This window comes from Hermetia illucens, chromosome 2 (genome assembly GCF_905115235.1).
Source record: "Hermetia illucens chromosome 2, iHerIll2.2.curated.20191125, whole genome shotgun sequence".
Classification (NCBI taxonomy): Eukaryota; Metazoa; Arthropoda; class Insecta; order Diptera; family Stratiomyidae; genus Hermetia; species Hermetia illucens.
The window spans coordinates 160,022,836-160,049,326 of NC_051850.1; the positions used below are offsets into that span (position 1 = coordinate 160,022,836).

A 26,491-nucleotide genomic window follows, 5' to 3' on the forward strand; every position below is an offset into this window, starting at 1 on the left:
TCAAATGAAGCGGAACACTCAAGAGCAATTATAATAACGTTCTGATTGATTCACGCTTGTTCGCCAGTTCGGGAAGGTGACTTGAGTCCTTTGGTGCATCAGTCCGTCACATCTCAATGTCAAAAAGAAAAAAACTTTTATATAGGTGATCCCCTTATGTTGGTCGTAAAAGCTTTTTTCTGTCTCTAGTTGGCATTTCTTCCACAACTTTCACGAACTGGAACATTTGGATGCTGATGCTTATTGTTTTTCAACTAATTGTTCCCCTTTTATTTCGTATATTAAAATACAGATATTGACTTAGATATTTAGAAAAAATTGCTGAGAGTCTACATTAATGTTGAGAATTTTTTCGTAAAATGGTACCTTTATTTTTAAAAAATGGTTGCTATGTTGGTCATTGTAAGCCACTACTTTTTCCCATCTTTTTGGTAGAAAAGGGTTTCCACGTGAAAATGGTCCCTAGGTTTCTGATGTAATCCACCAATCAACCCATTTTTGGTTTTCTCGTAAGAAATAAAGTGTTGGTCAGACAGGCCATTAATTGGGAAAAGTGGTAATCCGAAGGATCAATGTCTGGGCTGTATAGCGGGTGGGATAACACGCACCAGTTTATCGCTTCCATTTTTTCTTTGAGGGGTTTTTGGAATGTGGGCTAGAACATTTTCATGTTTAAAAATCATTTTTTCATGCCTTATTTCATATTGTGGGTGTTTTATCTTCATCGCTTGACTCAAATTCATCATTTGTTATTGGTAACGCTACCCCGTGATGGTTTCGTTCGGATGAAGCAGCTTGTAGTACACGTCGCCCTTCTGAACCCACCAAATGCAGAATATAAGCGTTGATCCATGGATATTGATTTTTTTTCGCTCGGGATTGTCGGCGGGATCTACTCTTCATTGCCAGTATCCATGCGATGCAAAAAGCCTTTTCTTTTTTGTGGTTGAAACACATATGAAAACGTCCTTCCTTCAATGTCAAAACCGCCTTTTTAAAGCGTGAAACCAATTATCACACATTTGTGGCGATGGGGCATGTTCACACAGCAATCGATAACTTTCGATTGCTTTTTTCCAATTAAAACAAAAAGGTAAGGCTTCTCGCAAATTGCGGTTTGTTGCTATAGCACATAGTTTGACATGTTTGAAGTACAAAAAAATATGTTGTGTACACTAAAACGAAATGGCATATACTGAGATCTGAAGTCTGACAGTGACGCTCCGTCATGAAGTTGGTTGCGTCATCTTTTGTAGAATCCCTAAAATTAATTTATTCACACAATTCAAATCGTTATGGATGCTTTTCCAATAGAGGTTTCGCATCCCGGTCGAAATTCTTGATAACGTCTTATTGTCTATAAACTTGTCTTCTGTATACTGTTACGATTTCAGATTACTCATTTTTTTTTACTAGCTTCCTTACATTATATATGTTCACACGAAGAACTCTCTCTCTTCTATTCTTTTAGTGTCATGTTTACTATATTTTTTTTGAGATCCATATTTTTGTCTTTAACACTAAAACATCTACCATATACTCCCAAGTAATCTACACAAATGTAAAATCTAATGAGAATGACTAGATGAAAAGTTTTGACAATCTGAAAAGAACTACGCAATGACTCCCCTACGACGAAAATGGAATTTCCTGATGATTACGACCGTAGGGCATTGTTATTACCAACGTAAAACATGCAATGGCGGAAACTTTGCATCCAGTTGCTCCAATGATAGGAATAGCACGTCAAAAACATAAACGCATGAAGAATGTACTTGAGTATTCCAGCAGTTGAGGGAATAGGGAGTTTTAGGACGATAGTGTATTGGAGACAATTTTTACGACTAATGTAGAGAGGTAAATGTTAAAATTATTAATTTAGCTCATTGGGGGCATATATAGGAGGTACAGTCTAGTATTCCGGGGCAAAACGACGATAGGATAGCATAAAATAATTGAGTGTACCTTCTAGATCATATCGCAGTAGACCGATCGAATGTCGAAAAACCTTCATAGGTCGTGCTAGCCCCTTTTTGCTTGGGTTGTGGTGAAACCTGGTGACTCTAAAACCTCTTTCTTAAGTAGAGAATTGTTACTTTTTCAGGTAGCACAGTACAGATGAAGGACCTGCTGTTGTTCGTCATTATATTTTTTTTGAATAGGAATTTAAATTGTTGGGAGAATTTAATAAAAAATAAACTTCATGGTTAAGCAATAGTTAGAGAAAGATTCAAGCAGTTGCTTGTTGCTCGGCATTCCGTTTGTTAAATCCCGGTATCTTCTTGGCTTCTTGTGAAGTTGGAGGCGCTGATTTTTTTGATTATCGAGTTTAAAGTTTATTCGTTAACCGATTTCATTGTTAGGTAAGTTATTGGCAAGAAAATGTCAACAGGAAATTCCGAATAGCCTTCTGAGCTTCCATTGACGTCGTTATGGAAGAAAAAATTCAATATTTTTCGAAGTTAATCCTACTGCCTGATATCTATTATGTGTGCCAATTTTTTTTAACTGTTTGTTGCATTTGTTTAGGTTTCCAAATACAAATTTGTTCGTTAGGCAATTGCCAGTTTCCTGGCATTAGCTAAGTAGAAGCTACGCATATTTAAAGATACAATTCCCAAAATATAACTAACTTGCAAAATTATTCTTTATTTGAATGAGTTCAATTCTAAACTATTCTTAATTTCAGTACCAGCATGCTTTTCACCAACATCAGCTGCCAGTGAAGTGACCCCAATCAAGCCTGGCCCTGCTGCACCTAAGACTGGCTCAGAAGATTCGGACAGTGAATTTGGTAAGTATCACAATACACTTTAGATACAATGGCGATTTCTGCATTCTAAATTATATAAAAGATGAAATCATTCTACCTTTGATTGAATGTCTTTCATAATATTTCCTGAATAATATATAATATGGAATATATACGATATATACTGTTCAAATCTGTTTTTAACGCATGTGGTTTTCCTTTTTTATTGCATAGCAAACAATTTTTGAAGTGTTTTTATCTATTCTGTATTTTTATTTGATATTTTTTCTCCTAATTCCTTTGAAATGGTTTTTTTGTTTTGCTATTTTTACAACGACTTTTTTGTGATGTTGTCTTTATTGAAAGATTTTTAGTCGTAATTACAAAGAAAATATTTGATTTAATTTTGCAACTAACTTTATTAATTTCATTTATGCATTTTGGTTTGACAATGAATTGATTGATGTTGATGTTGCTGTTTGAAGTGTTGTTATAGTTGATATTGTCCTGGAATCTTACAACGAATAGGCTTTCAAAATGTATTGTGATTTTTATGTTTTAATTTCCTTTTTCATTAACATGATTCCTTTTGACCCTCAATGTGTTATTTCGTTGTTAGTGATTAAGGTTCTTAGCAAGTATTTTCTTTTATTATCAGGATATACCATAGTCGAAGCTCCATAGACGTTTTTATGTCAAATACTGTTAAATATTCTTAGTTACTCTATAGATGAATTTCAAGAAATTAAAGCCTCTAGCTTTTGCAATCATGGCGATTCCATGCACTTTTCTTTTAGAATCACTTCCATAAAGCGCTTCTACCTTGTTTTAAATAAATAAAATTTGCGATGGCTCTTGTTAAAGCTTCGAAGCACGCAATCGATTTTCCTTAATTTTTTAATGTCCCTCCTGTTAACTTTCATATTTTTAGCATAACAATAATACAACAATGATTTTTCTTTTGTTTTCCTTCGCTTAAACCAACTGATCGTCCGTTAACTTTGTTCTGGTATTGCTGATAGCTTTTATGAAAAGTTTCGTTGGTTTAGATAGTGCTAAGTAACTGTCAAGTAATTATATATGTATATGTTCCTGAAAACCTAGATTATATTACAACTGAAATATTTTAAGTAAATTGTTTTAAGCTACTTTGAAAATGGACCAAGTAAGAATGTAAGTTTTATCACTCATAAATAACGAGAGGAAAAATAATTAGCTTCATTTTGTATAGTGTTAAGTAGATAATCATAGATCGTAGAATTATTGTTTGGAAAGAAAATATTGATCATTTTCCATTCTAGATTTTTCGTATTATCTAAATTTAACTCAATAATTATACATAAGTAGTGACTAGTTTGTAGCCCCAGCATCAAACTATATGCCTTTCTGTATCCTTTATCAGTATGTAATTCTCCTTTTTTGTGAAACCAAAATGCATTTCTAGGATCTCTCTTGTTGAGAATATATAAAAACGTCTCAAAAATTGCTGTATTTTAATGATTTTCCGAATAATTGTATATATCTTTCTGAATACTAGAAAACTTCAAAGCTTTGCCTGTGAAAAGAAGCGAACTACTGTATATGATATCTCGATTAGGTGAAAAAGTGACTGCATTCAATAAGAAGAAACGAACTAACAAACAAAGTAATTGAATCTTCTCAAAATTGCTATTGTATTTACCTTGCCATTTTGATTCATCGTCTCAAGGATAAGACGTTAATGTGAAAAACTAGTCGTCCAATGCTAGTACAAAATATTTAAACCGAAACCATTTCTCTAGCTTGTAATTCAACCATTCTTTTACCGCCTTGTCTTTAAATGAAGTAATATCTTTTGGCAGATGTTACCCTCTTTAACCTCTACCTCGCGGCGCTGCTATCCATTTCCAATCTCAGTTTCAATGTCTTCAATGGATTTGGTTTGCGTCCTCCAATTTCTTAGAACTTATCACGATGTTATGCCCTTTCACCAATGTTCAGACAAGCCTAATGCCATTCTGCTAACTGGATCTTATGAAACACTATTATTAGAGAGATTTTAAGCCGAGTTTTGAATGGTTTTCTCAGAAATCATCTTCCATTCTGCTTATACCTTTGCTTCAACATCATCAACGACACAACAACCGGTATCAGGTCTAGACCTGCCTTAATAAGGAATTCCAGACATCCCGCTTTTGCGCCGAGGTCCACCAATTCGATATTCCTAAAAGCTGTCTCGTGTCCTGACCTACGCCATAGCTCTATCTCAGGCAGGGTCTGCTTCGTCTTCTTTTCCTACCATAGACATTCCCCTTATAGACTTTCCAGCTGGATCATCCTTATCCATACGGATTAAGTGACCCACCCACCGTAACCTATTGAGCCGGATTTTATTCACAACAAGACGGTCATGGTATCGCTCATAAATTTATCTTAGATGCAGCGGAATCGTCTATCCTTATGTAGGGAGCCAAAAATTCTTCGGAGGATTCTTCTCTCGAACGCGGCCAAGAGTTCGCAATTTTTCTTCCTAAGAACCCAAGTCTCCGAGGAATACATAAGGACTGGCAATATCATAGTCTTGTACAGTAAGAGCTTTGACCCTATGTTGAGACGTTTCGAGCGAAACAGTTTTTGTAAGCTTAAATAGGCTCTGTTGACAATCTACAACCATGCACGGATTTCATCATCGTTCGTTTGTGATTTTCGACCCTACATAGGAGAAATCATCAGGGTCTCAAAGTTGTAGTCTTCTATCTTTATTCTTCTCGTTTGATCAGTGCGGTTTGATGTTGTTGATTGGTTCGTTTTTGGTGCTGACGTTGCTACCATATACTTTGTCTTGCCTTCATTGATGTGCAGCCCAAGATCACGCGCCAACCGCTGCCTGCTCGATCTGGATGAAGGCAGTTTGTACGTCTCGGGTAGTTCTTCCCATGATGTCGATATCGTCAACATAGGCCAGTAGTTGGGTGGACTTAAAAAAGATCGTACCCCTTGCATTTACTTCAGCATCACGGATCACTTTCTCGAGGACCAAGTTAAAAATGACGCATGATAGGGCATCCCCTTGCCGTAGACCGTTGCTGATGTCGAATGGTCTTGAGAGGTCAGCCTAGTCAGTCTTACCAATTTCATCGGGATACCGAATTCTCTCATGGCCGTGTACAGTTTTACGTTGGCTATGCTATCATAAGTGGCCTTAAAGTCGATGAAAAATGGTGCAACTATTGTCCATATTCCAACAATTTTTCCATCGCTTGCCGCAGAGAGAAAATCTGATCTGTTGCTGATTTGCCTGGAGTGAAGCCTCTTTGGTATGGGCCACTGATGTTCTGGGCGTCTGGGGCTATCCGGCCTAGCAGGATAGAGGAGAATATCTTATAGATGGTACTCATCAACGTGATACCTCTATAATTGCTGCACTGAGTGATATCCCCCTTTTTATGTATGAGACAGATAATGCCTCTTTGCCAATCGTCAGGCATTGATTCGCTGTCCCAAACTTTGAGTACAAGTTGGTGAACCACTTGGTGTAATTGGTCGCCTCCATATTTAACCAATTCGGCTGTAATTCCATTGGTTCCTGGCGATTTTTAAGCCGATGAATTGTACGGACTGTTTCTTCTTTACTTGGTAGTGGCAGTATTTGTCCGTCGTCTTTAGTTGGCGGGACCTCTAACTCGCCGATGTTCTGGTTGTTCATTAGTTCGCCAACCCATCACTCCAATATGCCCATTCTGTCGGAAATCAGATTTCCCTCTTTGTCTCGGCAGGATGAACATCGTGGTGTGTAAGGCTTCTTCCTGCTGACTTGTTGGTAAACCTTGTGCCCCTGGTGCGGTTGCACCCTGTACTTTTCGAGTTCACAGACCCGTTGGTTCTCCCAGTCTTCCTTCTTCTGTCTGTGAAGTCGCTTCTCCGCTCGCCGGAATTCGTGATATATCTCCGCGCGTTCTTTCAGAATGCATATATTACTCGGTATGCGATATTCTTCCGTTCCGTTGCTAACTTACATTCATCGTCGAACCGACTGTTTCGACTCTTTTTGCGACTGGGGCCAAGTATGTTTGTGGTCGTATTTATAATAACGTTCTTCAGGTGATTGTGAAGATCATTTATTGATGCTTCCTCACCAGGATCTCTGTTGACTGCGGCTATTGCGGCATCCATTTCCTCCTTATAGGTGTTGCGGAAGCGTGTGTTGTGGATGGCTTCAGTGTTAACACTCACCTGATTGTCAGAGGAGATTTTGGGTGGTGTTGTTATTCGAGCTCGGAGCACCATGCCAACGAGATAATGATCCGAGTCTATATTGGCCCCCCTATATGTTCTGACATTCATCAAGGCTGAGGGGTGGCGGCGTTCAATCAGCACGTGGTCAATTTGGTTGAAAGTGGTCCCGTCTGGAGAAGCCCACGTATGTTTGTGAACCGCTTTCCGCGTAAACCAGGTACTACCAACATCCATTTCGTGTGATACTGCTAGTCGAAAAATCCGCAGTCCGTTATCATTTGTATTTTGATGTAAGCTATGGGAGCCAACGTATCACCTGAATACGGGCTCCGTCCCTACTTGGCTGTTCAAATCCTCAAGTATGATTTTGATATCATATCTGGGACAGGCCTCGAGCGTTCGTTCTACTGCCTTGTAGAAATTATCCTTCTCCGACCCTGCAGTCTCCTCTGTAGGCGCGTGAACGTTAACGAGGTTGATATTTCTAAATTTGCCTTGCAAGCGCAGCAGCAGGCTTCGTTTTTTGGCTGACTAGGAAATATGCAAGCAAAGTGTCCGAATGGCTCAAGTGGTTGGAGCGCTGGACTGTCGTAGCGGAAGGTGGCGGTTCAGATCTCACTGTTGGCAAAGTGATTTGTTATCGTGATTGGATATCGGATGCCAGTCGACTCAGCTGTGAATGAGTACCTGAATCAAATCAGGGTAATAATCTCGGGCGAGCGCAATGCTGACCACATTGCCTCCTACAGTGTACTGTAGTGTAGCGTTACGGTCTTGAATGAAGTGCTCTAACACATTTCAAGGCCCTAATCAAATATGGATTGTTGCGCCAACGATTATTGTTATTATTATTAAGAGATCTACTCCGAGCACTTGGTTTACTGGAGGGCCACTATAATATATGGTGTAGTGACTCTTCTCCAGGAAAGCGGTTCCTGTTCAACGCATCTCCTGCAACACTGTTACATCAACCCTATATTGGGACAGGGTATCGGATAGCTGCTTGGCTCTATCTTTCAACAAGGAGCTCACTTTCCATGAGAAAATTCGCAAATTGTTATTCCGTTGTCTTTGCCGGGTTTGCCGTTCTATTATCAGTCCAGCATGAAGCAAGTGAGCCGGGTGGTTTTGAGATTTAAACCCTTTACTCCTTATTGGGGCTCTATAGGTAACGAGTTCAGTAATATAATAAATGATGAAACTAATGAACAAAATTGTGTATGAAGTAATTTGGACCCCTCCTCTCCTTCTTTTTCTTCAGCCTTTGTTGCGCTATTTTGCTCGGTCAAAGGCCTGATCTGGATGAAATCGCGATGCTCTCAAATCACCATCCAGCGTATTAAGCCATTATTGTTTCGGTCGACCTTTGGGTCGTTTACCATCGACTTCGATGTTCAAAGCAATCATGGCAAGTGAATTGCATGTTCATTCCATCCGAGGCGTTTAGTGGCAATTTTTTTCACGATCGGTGCAAAAACTCTATATTGATCTCATTTTGGATGTGATCATGACGTGGTATGCCACTGGTCCAACGCAACATCTTCGCCTCCATTACCGAGAGGTGACGTTCATTGTCTTTTATAGTTGGCTAACACTCATAATCATACATAGTCACATGGGTGAGGACACTGCGGTAAATTTTGGATTTGAAGCGGTCGTTGATACGTCGATTACCAAGAACGCCAGCTGTGTAACTCCACTTCATAAAGCAGTGTATAGGGCGTTGGACTTTGGATGTTATTTTTAAGGTTTTGTATAAACCTTATTAAAATCATTATTTTACACCGATGTATGTCATTATACAAGGCACGGTACCAGAAAGTTTGACGCAAAACTACCATATTATATACTACTATAGTAAAACATGAATTTTTCTTGTCAATCTATCGTTATCCAATTTTCGATTGGTTTTAAATTAGACAAAAGGCCGAAGCACTCTCAGGCGAGATGAAAATGTTAGATAATTTGAAGAACTTTGATTGCAGTCACTTTTAGGCAACAGTAAAGAATGCACAATTTGCATGTATTGAAAATCGTCATTTAGTGAAAATCAGGTTGTGAGTGTTCATTTTGTAGCGAGGAAAATGTCCCAGAAATATTTTATTTTAAAAGTTGAAGAAACTAAAGTTAACTTACCGAAAACCGAGAAAAATTACACTCAAAGCGAAGTACTAAATTTTACATTTTACGTGTCTCAAACTGTATTCTTTTTCTTTACCTCAATGTAACAATTTGCAAGGACCAATATATTATGGTGTCCTATATTCTATAATTAATATGTACTGAACCGAAATGTTGGGGTGGAGAGGGGGAGGAGGCTACCAAATATTATTAATCATAAGCACGAAAGTATACTTAACTTCGGGGAAATTAGCGATTAAGAACCGTTCAGATCCTCTGGATGCGGTAGCTACACCGAAATCTTCATCGATACGCGCTTATAAGCTACTCGTATTATGCTACCTAGTTCGGGGCTCTGATTTGCAGCCAAAATACTGAAATATAAAGATGAAAAGTGAACAGCTCGACCGTGTGCAGCTCGGAACGTAAAATGGGTGTTTTATCGGTTTCTATATATGGTTGCTTTCATCGCTTGGTGGCGTGTAGCGCGTCAAGCACACCTTTGCACCATTGCTCGGTAACTTAGAATGTGCTCCAGCTCCTCCCCTTCCCCACGACTCACCGGACGCTCCCACTTCTATATGTTCTGAGATACCGTCAAGCCAGGGTACTCCGATGATACGGACTCAGGCAGGTATTGATGAAAGTTTGGAGCTTTTGAGAAACAGTAGAGTTTACTTTCCATGTGCTACTCCCATATAGCAACACAGAAAGAACACTAGCAAAGAACAATCTCAACTTGACCCTTCCAGATTTCTGGAGATACAGTAGTCGGATCTAGCACTGCTAATGCGCCGGGCAACATCTAGTTCGGTGCCATTGTTGGCAGGAACCATGCTTCCTAGATATACAAATTGATCGAGGCTTTCGATGCTCTACCCATTCATGCAGATAGGGAGAGTTCAATGACCCGTCAGACTGAGAACCTTGGTTTTGTTGGTGTTTATCTTCAGTCCAACATTAATATTTTGACCATCGCTCTGATGTTTCTCCGGAATTCCCCCTATGTAGAGCACATCAGATGCACTCCCTATTCACGCTATCGAAAGCTTTCTCGAAATCGATGAAGAGCAGGTGCAACGAAGATCTAAATTCCGCGTACTGTTCCAAAATGATCCCTGGGGTGTTAATGCGGTCAATGAAGGAGGATCTGAGCGAAACCCAGGCTGCTCTCTGCCGATCAAGCCCTCGATATGTTCTTTGATGCATTCCAGGATTATTTTAGCTATTATCTCTACGATGATAAGGAGTACGCAGATACCCCTCGAATCGTCACACGCGAAACGGGAGTTTTTTTAGAATCTTAACGATCATCCCCTTCTTTCACTCTCTTGGAGAGGTCTCGTATTCCCAAAATTTCCGTACCAACGGGGTAGCAGATCTGCAGGTGCAGCGATAAACAACGCTGGTTTATTCCGTCTGAGTGCATTAATGACCGAAATGATTCCTCTCCTGTTTGGAGGATCAGTTCAGATTCGCATGTTGCGGTGACTAGTCATTTCATCTACAAGTCGAGGAGTCTCACCGGATGAAGTGGTGTTCCCACCTGAAGTGTTGTTTTCACCTGAAGTGTTGCTTTTACCTCTTCAGTTGTTCATCATGGTGAATGAGAAGTCGACACAGGACCATCGAAAGATTTGCGACCACATGCAAGCTCTTTCACTCGCAGCGGTCAGTAGAGCCTTCAACGCCTTCCATTCATCGATCTGCTCCCGTGACTCCGCAGTCAGCCAGAACTTATAACGTCCCCTCGGGACGTGAGCGACGACCTGTGTAGCACCTGAAAAAAGAACATTTTTTATGGCGACCCAATGCTCATTGATCTTACCACTTATTTCGCTTAGGACCAAAATGTCTAGTTTATATCGCCGAAATTCTCGCTTGATTTAGAGAAAGTGAGCATTTTAAGGACCCTCGCTTCCGTTGTTGAGGAGCGTGCCCACATTCCAGAAACCAATCATAGTCCGGTTTCGATAGCCAAAGGTCGTTGCCATGAGTTCAGTCCCTATCCGAGGGGTTTTTGATGTTTCAGTAGCGGTAGAGTTTCAAACTTTGCAAGTTGGTAGCTCACAAATTTCTATCCCTTTTTGTCGCCTCTTACGACAAGCAGGGAAGGCTTTGAACGTATTTAAATTTTATTTAAAATAGCCATTTATTCTGTTTTGTCATGCAGTTTATGCTGAGCCATCTGTATCTGTATCTGTTTTTATCTTGTAAACTATCGCAATATCTACATATCGAAAGGAGAAACAATCAACAATCCTCATATTCTCTTAGCGAAGAATATACGTATATCGTGCTGGAAGCCGCACATAGCCAATTAGAATGGAAAGAATGCTTCATTATGCGTTATTGTGTGCCCTTTTCCATCGGAATGTGGTAAACCCTGTTCTATAGGATGACTTTATTCTCACAGATGGACAGCTTATAGTCTTCAAGACAGAAATGGATCCGATACCTATTCGCAACCTGGTAATATAAGGGCGAAAAATCCGCAAGTTAATGGTACGAGGTATGTCGAGAAAGTGAGTGTAGGCTTCAAAAACAGCGCCAGGTCAGGAGAATAGGGGGGGTAGTTCAAAACGTCCCACCCAAACGAATCCATGAGATGCTGGGTGACGTTGGCATTGTCTTACCACTGCAAGACTCCCTTTGTCAGTATGACCTTCCTGCTGTTCTAAATCCCCTTTTTCATTTTTAGTAGTTTAGTATATTGCTGCATTAATGGTCTTCTCCTGAGTTAGATATTCAAACATAATTATACCTTGATCTCAAAGTATGCATTCCATGACTTGGCTGCAATAGTGGTTGTGATATTTTAGCAGAGCTCCACAAACTCTTTAGAGATCGCCCTTTATTTGTTAGTTTTTTTGGGACCTATCTTGCAGACGGTTTCCAAAGTCCGTGTCCAAAGCTCATTCAACGTCAATCTGCTCTGATTGTCATGCCATTTTTAAACTCGCGACACCACTTGTACACACTTGTACGATTCATAACTCCATGACCGTAAGCACAAAAGGGTAGCGACCGAGAGTTTTTATATACCAACTTGAAACTGGTCCTGTTTTGAAGGGGAGGAATCAGGCTATGCGACAATGTTACCAACATGTTGAAACAAGGTATGAGAGGTTTTCTGTATTTCTTCTATAAAATCTTTTGAATGGACATTTGTCATATTAGTACCTAGCACGTAATATATGCATATATTGTGTGAGAATATCAGCTTTCGCGTGATACTGATATTCACAATCTTGAATTTACACAAAAACAGCAACTATTATAATTTTATTAGTAATAATGCGGTTTCCCCCAAGCTTAGTAGGATCATGCTCTATGCTAGCTTATATTATTGCAAAATTTGGTGATTTTAGGATGAACTTAAGGGGGGTTCTACAGTCAATTACTGAAAATTATAGTCATCATCATCATCATCAACGGAGCAACAACCGGTATTCGGTCTAGGCCTGCCTTAATAAGGAACTCCAGACATCCCGGTTTTGCACCGAGGTCCACCAATTCGATATCCCTAAAAGCTGTCTGGCGTCCTGGCCTACGCCATTGCTCCATCTTAGGCAGGGTCTGCCTCGTCTTCTTTTTCTACCATAGATATTGCCCTTATAGACTTTCCGGGTGGGATCATCGTCATAGTAGTATGCTATTATTAACTTTTTCAAACAGATATCGGTATGGAGGGTGTTTCGGAGCCTAGGCACCATATGGTCACAGCTTCTTATTTTTTTTAAAGGTGTTTCGGTTGGGTAACTTTTGAGAATGGGTGCGATCATTTTCCACCCCCCACACTCTCAACTTTTCCAACAAATGGCTTTGGAAAGTACTAATCGAGACCTTTTATTTGATATCCCACATGACTATATTTGGTGAAAAAAACTGATACCCCCCTTTGGTATATATAGGGACCACCCCCTCCTTAAAATCGACGTAGAATGATGTAGCTCGCTGTATGCGTGAACGTTGACAGCTCCCACCTTTTCAGCAAATTCGGTGTCAATTATTATAACCGTTTCCGAGAAAAATACGTATAATAGACAGACAGACAGACAGTAAACCGACTTTAATAAGGTTTTGTTTTACACAAAACCTTAAAATCAGATCGTGAGAGCTCGTTGTACTTTTTTCTGGACGTCCACGGTATGTGCTAATATAGGGACACTAAATGCCCTGCATTGGTATCTGTTACGAAACCTATCACGACTTTATCGATATATGATATAAATATTTTACCAGATAAGGAGGCAGATGTTCTAAATACCTCCACCCAAAAGCCCAGAGTCCTTTGAGCATATTTACTGAACAATGCAGTTACTCTTAGTAGTATGACAACGACATCCTGTATTCAATTTAATATTACGCTGAGCATATAAGGTTGTTTAAATTGTGGTTTAAATTATGTTTAGTTCAGTTTATTGAACCTAAGCACTCACAACTGTTTCTTCACTAAATACTCTTTCCACTGAGCACTTTCCCCCTATATTCTATCTTACAAAGTTAATAAAGGAATGCTCTTCAATTATTAGTACTGAGGTGACCGGCCCTACTTATGTTTCCCAATTAAATCAAATTCTAATCGGATGACCTAGTGCCAAGATTTTGTTTAATTTATTTATAACTTTAAATTATAACTGAAAAGCAAATTGAAACCAGTTTGGCAATCAAAAGAATTGGCAAAACATTTTTACTTAATATTATAAAATGAAGTAACAAAAACCCATGCAAATTACAAGAAAAGTACCAAATTCCTTAGATCCATTTTATGTAAGTTTAAATTGAAATGAATGTGTTGTTCCCAAAACTATAATCCTTGAAAATAAACCCCCAAAATCAAAATGCAACATTACAGAGCCATCAACTTTACCACTTTCCGAGCGCTTGAAGATATTCTCAGGTGAACGGCCGACCTCAATGAATGAAAGTAACAAAGTCACCCCCATCCGTCGGTCGCATACGACTAGCAGCGTCCATAGCATCCGTAAAGCTCAGTCACTTGCTAACGAAAGCACCGATAAAAATCAGGACCAGCAGCCATTATCAGATGCAATAGATACAACTCCGAAATCGTCGGCACCAAAGCGGCTTAAACTCCGAACTATTGGGAAGCTCGCCTTACCGTCCTTCTTCGATGCCAACAACAACACCACCCTTTGCAGTTCAAATGAAAAAACTGAGGAGGATTTCCCAAGGAAAATAGGAAAAATTAAATCACCTTTCCTGAATAACAATAGCAGTAACATAAGTGACGACTCGCCACCCCAGAAGGTGCTAACTTCCAAATCCGCCACGCTCATAACTGACTTGAACTTCGACTCAGGCAAGGAGAACTACGATTCAAATCACTCCGAAAACAGACGAAAATGCCAAAGGAGCGGTTCTAAGGACCTAAGCAGCCTCAAAATTTCACCAAGCATAGACGATAAAATCGCGAAATATTTTGGGGTAGCCAAGGAAAATGATGTATCCAAGCATGGAAACAGTGAAAGCAATTTGAGCCAAGTGAACCAAGTATGCAGAAACGGGAATGGAGTCGTCTTAGAAGTGCTGAAACGATCGACGTCAAAAGAATCGGAAGCACCTGGGATAGACATCCTCATGGCCGACCCCATTGAAAATGGCGAGACCGTAGCAGAGTCAGCTTCAACAAAGCGGCGCAGCTTTGGAGTTCGCCGAAGTCGTGCTGTGACTACAACAGTTGTAAACAACACTCCCGAAAAGTCGACCAGGCGGTTGTCCCTACGAAATCGCTCAAAGACAATCACCAACGGGACGCCAGTTACCTTGTTGAGTCCGAAGGACATGATAAGTCGCTATGAAGATCTGCACGTGACCAAAGAAGATTTACTAACGGCTGCTAAGGAATTTGAACAGATTTTCTTAGGTGCGGTATAATAAAAGATTGTTTAGTTTTAGTATCATTACATTTGCTGTTTTGGGTTCTTGATAATAAAAAAATCGGAAGCACATCATTATTTTTTCCTTCTTATGTTTTCTCTTCATTCCATATCCGCATTAGTTGTAATTAGAACATTTTTAAATACAAAATACATTCTGGGCATATCGCGTCCATTTTCAAAATAGAAAGTCCTTTTTTCATTCGAATCAAACTCATCCTGAATTCTAAGTAAATAAATTAAACAAAAAATAAATATTGTATAAAAAAGAGACATCAACTCAATTTATGTAGATACGCTTACGCTTTTTGTAGATTTATTTGTTTTTATTATTTTATTTAAGTCGTTCGTCGTATTTTCTAGATGTTTTTATCCTTTGCAACGCTGTAGGCTCACGATGGGAGAAATGTCCTTTAAAAGCACAATTGATTCAGGTACATTTCTCTCATTGCAACACTTGTCTAGTTAGCGTGATGCTTTATAAACAAATTAAAAATGTAATTACTTTATATAGACCAAGTTAAATATTTTTAATAAAAACACGCTGAACACATCTCCTGGTATTCTTGCTGCAATCTAGATTGATGTAAAGATACACATGTACATATGCCAAACTCACAATTTTTTTGTGTTTATTGTAAATACATTGAGCTGTTGATAATTGCAATTAACCACTCGTTGTATCTTTTTGCATAATTGTTGCATGTCCCTCACCTAATCACTTCGTTATTGCATTTGACTGCTTGCACTGTACAAATTTAACACCCGCATGACCTCTGTCTTTTACTAATCTTGCACTTGCCATTGTTGCACCTAGTAATAACTGGCTTTCGTATTGTTAAGCTTTTAGTCGATTTTTGTATGCATTTTTTAATAAGTTTTGTCCTTTGGATTTTTGGAAATCATATAATCACCTTTTGTTGTCAGGATAAGTTGAGTTTATAGCGGAGAAAAGGTAAGTTTGAGTCAATGCAAAATGATTATTTTGAGAGCGTTTTTGAGACGAAAATTCGCTAGCCGACGAACAATATGCAGAAGAAGACCCTAACAGAAACGAAATTCTGCCAAACTGAAGCATTTAGGTAGAGAATATTGTTATTGAGCAAGATTTTTCGAACTACAATTTAAATTGCAAGAAAAGGTGCTCATTTAACCGATACCAATTTGCAGGAGAGTCCCTTAGTGTTAAAGGTCACCCCTTGGAAATATATCAAAATAGATACGGGCCACAACGCAAGGCACTGATGGAGGGAATACTCTGGACGCTCAGCTCTCTCTCTCTCTCTCTGCCTTCACCTCTCTGGTGTTAGGAGTTTGTGATATCAAAACGACATGTCATGGCGTTATGTGGGCTCCTCAGTGCGGCCACAGATCCCTTACCGGATACGCAAAAACATCGTCTACAAACTTCTGTTCTAAACAAATGCCTTTCTATTGCATTGTCTCCCACCAGGATACTCAGAAATCCTCAGTAAAATTTTCAGTTTTTGTTCAGGAAGAAAATCACTGTGCCATCTTTAAGTAAGATTAGATAGCGCTAGATGCGTTTTCCAATATTCCAGTGTTTGCTGGTCATTTTTATCGTTTTTCGCTTCTCATAAATCCATGGTAGTAATGCGCAGGATATTGATCTATTTCAGGCCATTTGAAGCCAGCCATACACACTTCGGCAGGCTTACCAGTTATCCATCTGGGCGTCTCTGGAACTGAAAACTCCATTCAGTACCATCAGTTGAATCCTAGCCGTGAAAATCATCAGACAGAAAGTCCACATGGTAAAAGAAATGTCGGCCGGGCACTTCATTCCATTCCTGTCTGAACTCCTTTAGGTTAGCCAGCTGGCGCAATCTTTACGGCACGGATTGATTTAGGGACCACAATCAGCGCCCCGCTGTGGTTAGCAGAGTGTACTAGTGCATACTGAGTGTAAGCTCAGCATAAATACTGGTGAATGGAAGATATACCTGAAGTCCCCACCGAATCAGAAAGTTCGGCACCCGAAACGTATCGCGCAACTCCACATTTAAGTCCAAAAGGAACTATGTAGACATAACCACAATCTCCATGAAACTTCCACAAGGGGCCCAACCGCAAATAACCGGGCTTAGAACACATGCCCCAGAAATTCTCCTGAGATATGTGAACTCGAAGGGTTATTCCGGCTCTCATGATACCAAATAACCTCTTGTGAGGCCTCGTGACCGTAAAGACTCGGGTCTGATCGCCCAAGGTCTTGGACCATTCGCATCACGACCAGCAAGTCGATGTGAATACAGCGTGTCCCGGTGTCATTGCTTAGAGGTTTTCCATAGCGATGCTAATTCGGCGACAGGATTGCAATCCTGTCTGCCTCCTCGTCACCTCTGAGCGCCGACCGGCTGTACAATTGGAATTGACAGGCCGGCCGAAAGCCATACATGCTTCGGTCACATGCTGTCTGTGAAATGATAGGCCTGCATGTGTGCCTATGGCTGGCTTAAGATTTATCAACTCTTGAAACTCTCAAACGATAGAAACCCGACAAAAAACCATTTCAAGCTGAGCCGAGAAAAACTGAATTCCGCCATGAGCTTGAGCATCAGCTCGAAAGAAGACAAAACTTTTCTGTATATACTCGAGTTTTATGGCTCACCAATTCAGAAACGTGAGGGAAGGTTATGAAATTCAACGTATGTACCTGCCGGTTAAGCATAAACCTACGATTTTTTTCGGACAAGTATTGGTTTGGTGACAATAATTAGAGCTCCGCAGTGAATCATTATCATTAACGGCGCAACAACCCGTATCCGGTCTAGGCCTACCTCATTAAGGAACTACAAATATCCCGGTTTTGCGCCGAGGTCCAACATTTCGATATTCCTAAAAGCTGTCTGGCGTCCTGATCTAAGCCATCGTTTCATCTAAGCAGGGTTTGCCACATCTACTTCTTCCACTATTATAGACTTTCTGGGCAGGATCATCCTCACCCATACGGATTAGGTGACCAACCCCCCGCAGTCTGTTGAGCTGGATTTTATCCACAACCTGACGGTCATGGTATTGCTCATAGATTTCATCGTTATAGAACCTGCGGAATCGTCCATCCTCATGTAGGGAGCCAAAAATTCTTCGAAAGATTTTTCTCTCGAACACAGCCAGCTAAGAACCCAGGTGTCCGAAGAAGGGTCATTGTCTTGTACAGTAAGAACTTTGATCCTATGGCGAGACGTTTCGAGCGAAACAGTTCTTGTAAGCTGAAGTAGGCTTATAGGCAACCAACAACCACGTGCGAATTTCTCGGTTGTGATTTTCGACCCTAGATAGAAGAAAGAACGGTCTCGAAGTTGTAGTCTAGTATCTTTATTGTTCTCGTTTGACCAGTGCGATTCGATGTTGTTGGTTCGTTGGTTCTTTGATTTTTGGCGCTCCGCAGTAAATGCCGCACGGATATCGGACTACTAGTATGCTCAGTGCAGCAGAATGCTAGGTGCATCTAACATCTTTGCTGTAATTAAGGGGTGTGGTATCCGAGTTTTAAAGCGCATCTCCATACGTTGAGCCCATAAGGAACATTTTCCGCTGCAAATAATCGGAGCGTATACACTGGAAGGGCTCTCCAGGTTCCAATTAGCTCCTTGCAAGCTTGGATGTGAACTCCTTTCTGGGATACGTGAGGATTAAACTATACCAAGGAAATATCAATACTACCATATGCTTTGTCAAATACAGCATTTCACAATGAAGTCAGTTTCTCCGGGGTGGTATTGAGTTTTCGCCTACTACCATTGGTCAATATGCCTTGCGAATTCAGTGAAACCACAAAGATACGCTCTTCCAGTTATCTGCTCTTTGACCCACTATCAAAGATACTGTCCTAAAAATAATCCAGTAAGTTTTTAACACCATGAAACTGTTACAAATAAGTATGAATAAATGAATCTTTGATCGGTAGTAAATTGAGCCCTATGCCACTAAGCGTTGACCCATATATGCAAAAGGTCCTTTGTGTTTAACGTCTGACAATTAACTGAAGCATCAAAGTGGTTGCTTCACCATAAGCGTAAGAAAGTGTGGCCTTTCTGCAATGTTACTGTTATATTCAAAGATCATCTAAATTTTAGCGACTGTGGGGTATAAGTTAACCCTATTAGAAAATTCAACTCCGCAAAACGTTCGCTTGGACTCAATTACATGCTCCAAATATCAAATCGAAAAAGTCCCTTTGTCAGTTCCGGTCTCAAAAACATTTAAATGTGTTCTGCCGGATGCAATTTAAAAACTGTTTTAAATCAACGGATATCAAGCGCAAAAACCCACTTGGATAAAATACTTTGGATAAAATATAAAGTGGAAAAACTTTTGAGTTAAATTAAATTAAGTTACTAATTAAATTACTAATTAAATAATATTAAATTACTTTTAATTTTTTTCTACTTGTATAATTCTGAATGGTTGCAGATCGGCCGGTTTGGTGAATGCAAGGGATTCTGCTTAACTTGGCTGAGTTCTGCTTTCCCGCGTGCCATTTTCCGATTATCGGTACTTTCGGCGGGCAATCCGCATCCGGTCTTAGCTGTCGAGGTGTCCGCTGGGCGCGTTCATCATTCTGCCACAGTACTTCGCTCCCAGCTTAAACCCAGTCGATTTTGGCTAGAAAACCCATGACGGGGTTACTCGGTCGCTGCGTTCGACTGGTGGACGTCAAAATAGACGCGGCGTTTACACTTCCTTTTAGTCCCGTCTGCCCCCTAGAAAAAAGGCTTTAACCTATCTAAGGAGAACGTCGTCGAGCCAACATCTAGTCTGAACCCGTGTGCTCCATACTCGGTGATCTTATAGGGCCCTTGTATGGTGGGTGCAGTGATTTTTGGGTAGGATCTGTCCTCACCAGATCGTGGGTGTGGGCTTTGAGTTCCTTAAGGGTACAGGCCGGTGGCTGGGCCTGACAAGATGGCGAAGGCGGCTTCAATTTTGGTATGGCCTCCCGTAGCAGACGCAACAATCTTGTCAAGGTAGATTCTCCCCTACACCTGATCAGCATGGTTCGCAGCAAACTCTTCATGGACGGCTATACGGAGGCCAAGCAGAACGAACGGCAAAACCAGCGACCAGGACGCATCGTCGCGCACCATAATGGCAGCTTTTATCATCCGGTGGCAATGTTCTAGCATCCCATTAGACTGCAGATGTTATGCATTTGTCCGCAGGCGTTTGCAACCTACGAACTTGCCGAGCTTCGAAAAGAGAGCAAATTCCAAATGCATTCCTTAGTTTGTAATTATAACGGCTGGAACTTCAAGGCGCGGAATCCGAGGTATTGCCTCAGTCTACCGCGTAAACCGATCAACCCGTGCGAGTTTCATAAAGCATCTACAATGACAAAGTTTATGGTGTGGAGGCGCTTTGTAGACCTAGAAAATATTCCTATCTCGTTTCTAACATGCCCAGTAGCTGATGCACTCTCTGGCCCTTGTTCATGAACGGCCAGAAATACTTGTTAAACACTACTCAGTACTTTGCCCGAATACCAGAAAGCTCAAGATCAAGTAACGACCGAAACACTCCCTTACGAAAAGCTGGATATATCCCTTAGGTCCCTTTCGAAGGGAAGGGTGAATCGAAGATGGAGAACTCTACAGACTTGCATTTGGAGTCCGACTGCAGGCTTCGAAGAATTTCGTCATCATTTTGGCCCACAGAGAATGTCGAAAAATTAACTCCCACGAGGAAAGGTGAGCATTTGATGTTCAGATATGCGGCCAATAGTTCACGATCTTAGGTGTTGTAGCTCCATTGAGCGAGATTCGATTGCTTCGAGGAGAAACCCAATAATTGCCAGCTTTGATTCACCGTCTAGTGAAGAACAGCGCCTACTGAGAACACGACCAAGAAGTGCATCCTATCGATGAAATGTCAAAAGTATAGCGCATACCATCTGATGCTTAGTGGTTTCAAGCGCCTCGATGGCTTCTGGAGACCACACAGCTTCCCGCAATTCTTTGGGTTTAGGACCAGACAGGAAGGCGTTAAGTAAGGTCTGGTGGTGAGAGGCTTTGAACAGGAAACGATGGTAGTAGTTTACCATTTCCAAGAACCTTATAGAGTCTTTACTTGTTTTAAGTAACGAAAAGTTCGCGATTGCTTGCGCCTAGTCCGGGTCACGTTGTACGACGTCAAGGGTGATGGACCGGCTTAGAAATTTCACCTGCGGTTGGAGGAACTCAAATTTTTCAACGTTGAATACTAGCTTACAGTAAAGGAAGCGTTGAAAAATGCACTCGAGATATGCTTGGACTCGGTAAAGGGAGCGACGAAAACATCATTCAAGAAGGCGAAATAGAAGTCCAAGTTTCGTAGTATAGAGTGGATGAATCTTTGGACAGTTTGACCGCATTGCACGGGCCAAAAGTATTTCGTGTAAACTCTAGCGAAAGCTGTGCAAATTGCTGTTTTGAGAATATCTTCGGGAGCTACAGCGGTTTGGTAGTAAGACTTGGCGAGATCCAGGGTCCAGAAAACTCGACAATTTGCTAAATAATGAGGAGTTTTGGATGAGAGGGGTGGGGTACCGGTCCGGAATCGTCTGATCATTCGAACGTCTGTAATCTCTACAAGAACGCCAGTCGTTATTATGTAGGTTTGGGGACCAGATGGAGTGGAAGATACCAATAGCTGTTGGAAGGTCTACATCGTGGCTAACGAGTTGTTCAAACTCTTCTTGCGCAATAACGAGTTCCTTGAAAGTTAAAGGACGCACCTTCGAGAAGCTACACATCCACGAAACTTAGAAAAAGATAGTGGGCTGCGCGTGCATGAAAAAATGCTGAGTTTCCAGCTGTATATTAAAGAGTACACTTCAAGGGAACTAGAGGGGCATAATTAAGAGAACAGGAGGCTCAGTTGATGGGGGCAGCAGAGCGCCCCTGAGACCGTTTATCGGGAGGACGCAGTTATTGGACAAAGAAAGGTGTAGTTCGGCCATCCCAGAAACCAAGGAATGATTTGATTGACTAACAAATCAATGAGAAAATGAACTAATTCAGTAAGGTAATCCCCTCACAAAAAAGCAGCTAGTTAGAACCTCATGCAGAATGCTTAATCGGTTCAAACATCTACACCGCGCTAAGATATTTGCATTTCCATATTTAAAAAAAAAGTAGCGAAAGTGGATCTATCACTGTTAATGAGCCGGGTAATATCAGACTCGATGCCATCTTTAGCCAAAACAACACTACTAGGGTAGAATGATCGACTGCTTTGGAAGGGTGCGATAATCCATCAGACTGAGAAGTTTGATTTTGTTGGTGTTGCTCCACAAATCTAGATCCATTTGGCCACCGTAAATCGATAAGAGAACAAGCAGATATCATTATCGCAGTCACGGGAAGAGGGCATGGTCTATTGAAGTCTTCTGAATCCTCCGGGCAAGAAGCAAAAGTATCGGCGACAGAATGTAACTTTGTCAAACTCCCCTGAGGACTTCAAAGTCGTTTACCAAAATGCAGCATTTAACAGTCTTATATCAAAAAAGTTCAGGAGAAACTCTGTACAGATAATGTCGAAATATGAAGTGTTAATGGAGGATTTTGAATCCGGTCATCGAACGGCATCTTCTTCAAGCAAAAGCTTTCCGACCACTCCAAATGAGACCGGATATCCTTTGGATGTACATAATAACATAGGCGGTGTTTCCGGCCTAAAAAGGTTGAGGTTACCGTGCCACAATAAAGTTTAAGGTGCGAAGGAACTACGGGTTCAAATAATCGCTCCAAATGGATGTGATCGTTGTGCGCTCTAAGGTCAATGCCGGTTGAAACCTAACAAAGGGAGCTTTATTACCACACCAATCGAGGGAAACTAAGATTTTGACAAAAATAAATGCTTTAAGTTCTTAATCAGGGGTACTAGTAGTGTCTAAGAGGACTGTCAACACCATATTATCATACATCCGGCGGAGTTCCACTCTTTATTGATGAAATTTAGGACCAAATCAGATGAAGTGTCGCGCCCTTCACTAATGTGAATTTTTTTTGTCAAGGTTGAAATACGTGGGGAAATCGAGTGAACACCACCCACAAAATCAACGTTATTTTACAGATCATTGTATAAGAAGGTTTTGACTGATAATTTTCATACTGTTTTCCGATGGTTTACGTTTAATTCTGGAACTTTCACGGCTTGTCAACGTGACGTTAACTTAACTCTTTAATGATTTTTAATTTTTGGTTAAAGAAAAGTAATAAAATCCGTGGTAAGCACTATACAAGTCGGCAAACTGGAAAGTAGACGCTTCAGGTATGAAAGGTTTTGTGGAGTTTTCATATAAGAATATTTGGCTACACGATGGATCCACTTATATATAGCTCGTAATATACACATATATGTTAAATATACCCGATATAATATAATATTTTGTCTTGTGGGGAGTAGTAATTTGATGCGAAAACGGCAAATTTGACCTGCCATAACTTTGTTAATAATAGTAGGATTTTCACCAAACTTCCCAGTAAGGTATATCTCGCTGCAAAATTTATTAGATCTAGAATCAACTTAAATGGGGGTTGGCAGCACATTTTCAAAATGTAATAATATACTATAATTAACTTTATCTGAACAGATATCATAACGGGGAGTGTTTTGAGGCCTAGATACTATGTACACGGACCATCATGATTTTTTTTTTAAATTTTTCGGTTGGTTAGTTTCTGAGAACGGGTCATTAAAATAATTGACCTTCTCCGGACCCCTGCACTCCTCTCTTTTGCAAACTAATATTTTTGCGGAAAAGTGCTAATCAAGACATACCTATATTCGGTGAAAAAAAATTTTACCCTGCACAACGTCGCAGCTGCGAGACTGCAAAGCTGTCCAGCTTTTTGTTAATGTAACGTGGGCTATTGACAGTGGACGCAGCGTGTTCAAACCTGGGCCTGATTAAGCTCCTATAGAGCATTAAGGTTTTGTTGGAGTGGGGTCTACTTTTGATACCGGGCATTGTTCGTAGAGCGTTGGTTGCAGCTAATGCATTTGTTAAGATATCGTCAAAATGAAGTTTAATTGTGGGGGGGGAGGGGGCTGGTTATCGTTCTTCCAAGGAATTTGATATGACCGGTGTATGAGATCAGTTGATCTCTCCTATCTTGATACTGAGTCCTTCCTTTTAATGTCTGATAAATCTTATGGTACTGGGCTTGTCGATGTTGATGGAGGGCGTTAATCTGTTGCATAGGCTGGAAAATTGATTGACCTTCAATTGGGAGTTGCTGGCTGTCAATTATGTGGTCTTACCAGGCGCAATGATGAGGAAAACGTCAGCAAATTGAAAGATTACCGTTGAGGTGCCCGCAATAGTAAATAATAAAAAACTGGACTAAGACAGCTGCCTTGCGGTAGGCCATGCTGAATGAGTGTGTGGCACTTGTCGACTTTGAGCGTGCGTTCACGCAGGAAGTTTAGAATCCACGACGAAATCTCTGTAGGCATAGCATGAGATACAAGGCAATATTTAAGTTGGTTTAATTCAATCTTTTCGTAGGCATTTTGGATGTCGAAGGAAATGGCAGATACATGCCATTTTTTTCCTGTTTTTCCGAAGTTATGTGTAGCAGAAGTATATTTAGACACTTACTTGTGGATTTATGTTTCCTATACGCATAGCTTCGGCTTGACAAACATTCAAAATCTTCTAGGAAATTGTAAAGCCCATCTTTAACCATTGCATTGAGTCTTTTGGCAAAAACGTTGATTAGTGATATTTGTCTGAAATTGCGGACGCCCGTGAGATCTTTGTTTCCTTTTGGGATGAGAACTGTACGGATGATTCTCGACTCCGGTGGCACCGATTTCTGCATCCATAGAAAACTAAAGGCCTCCAACAGCTGGGCTTGAGTAAGCTCATTCAAGTTACGCAGAATATCATAGGTGATGCCACCCACGCCTGGAGCGGATGAAGAAACGTATTTGGAAAGTACATACATCAGATCTGCATGTGAAAAAGGTTGGGGTACACCAGCCGTAGGTGGTTTTAACGGAGGTAGCCCCGACGAGGGATGACATTGAGCCGTAAGCAGATCAAGGTATTTGCCGTTGTATTCGTCATTCGATTTTGTTTGAGTTTCCTGCAAGGAGCTCCGGATTCGTTCAATGAAGGTCCAGAATTCTGAAAAATTTGAGGATTGAGTTTGCCCTCCCGGACTTTTTGTTCCTATTCCTCTGAAGCTTTTTAGAACAACCTAAAACTCCTTAGTTTTGATGTGGTACAAAAGACTTTTTAGCAACGTTGCTTTTCGCTGCAAAAAGGTTTTAGAGAAGGGTTCCATCAGCCTTTGGCTTCCTAGAGTTGTTTTTGATGTAAGGTGACTTTGTGCAGACTGTAGATATGAGGTTATATTGTTTATTTCTGTAGGCACTGTTATGTTTATTAGATTGTTTTTAAGGTTTTGTGTAAACACAAAACCTTATTAAAATCGGTTTACTGTCTGTCTGTCTGTCCGTCACACACATTTTTCTCGGAGACGGTTATAGCGGTTGACACCAAATTTGGTAGAAAGGTGGCAACTGTGAACGCTCACACTTTTAGTGAGTTACATCCTTTTACGACGAATTTAAGGGGGGGTCCCCATACATGCAAAAGGGGGTGTACATTTTTTTTTCATCAAATATAGTCATGTGGCGTATCAAATTAAAGGTCTCGGTTAGTACTTTTCGAAGCCGGACTTAGTTTTGAATTTTGTTGAAAAGGTGGGGAGTGCGGGGGGTTGAAAGTGGTCATATTTTTAACGAACTCATTCTCAGGAACTACCAAACCGAAAAATCTGAAAAAAAAAACAGGGGGCTGGTACTATATAGTGCCTAGGCTCCGAAATACCCTCCATACCGATACCTGTTCAAATAAAGTTCATAATAGTAAACCCCCCTTAGGTTCACCCTAGAATCACAAAATTGCAGGAATGTAGGCTATAGTATAGAGCATGATCTTGCTAAATTTCATGAAAATCGCACTATTACTAACGAAGTTACACTAGGCCAAAACTGTCGCTCCTCTGCAAATTCAAGACTATGAATTTCAATATCACTTGAAAGTGGCTATTTTCACATAGTATATGCATATTTTACGTGCTACATGCTAATGGGACAAATACACACTCAAATCTCTTTATAAAAGAAATACACAAAACCTTTCATACCTGAAGCGTCTAGCTTCCGGTTTCCCGACTTGTTTAGTAAGCTGCGTGCTATATAGGATTCTGACCTTTGGCTGTGGTGGCTGATATTGATCATTAGTGTATCCCACATCCATCCTAAGCTGGGGTTGTTGATTATAGTTAGGTCCGGGACCGAAAAAAGAATCTGTGTGTGATTGATGAGATCGTAGGTTTCCTATTATTAGTAATTTCGAAATCTGTTCCAGAGAGGAGTTCTGAAAGAGCTCGACCCTTGGGAGAATTGATAATATCACCTCTTGGTTGGGAACGTGCATTGACATCACCAGCTAGAACAACATTTGGTCTGCTCTCCAAAA

The 26,491-nt window shown here is 40.6% G+C and overlaps 1 protein-coding gene across 10 annotated transcripts in view; it reads left to right on the forward strand.

The window, feature by feature from the left end:
- The window catches only part of LOC119649162 (supervillin), an 838,258-nt gene that overhangs the window by 516,656 nt on the left and 295,111 nt on the right, over positions 1 to 26,491 (forward strand). For 9 of the 10 annotated variants that reach the window (XM_038051179.1, XM_038051177.1, XM_038051176.1 and 6 more), the window contains 2 exons: positions 2,690 to 2,794; positions 13,947 to 14,978. In XM_038051179.1, the coding sequence (XP_037907107.1) occupies positions 2,690 to 2,794; positions 13,947 to 14,978 (1,137 nt within the window). The remainder of the gene's footprint in view (positions 1 to 2,689; positions 2,795 to 13,946; positions 14,979 to 26,491) is intronic. The other variant, XM_038051182.1, reaches the window with a different exon arrangement.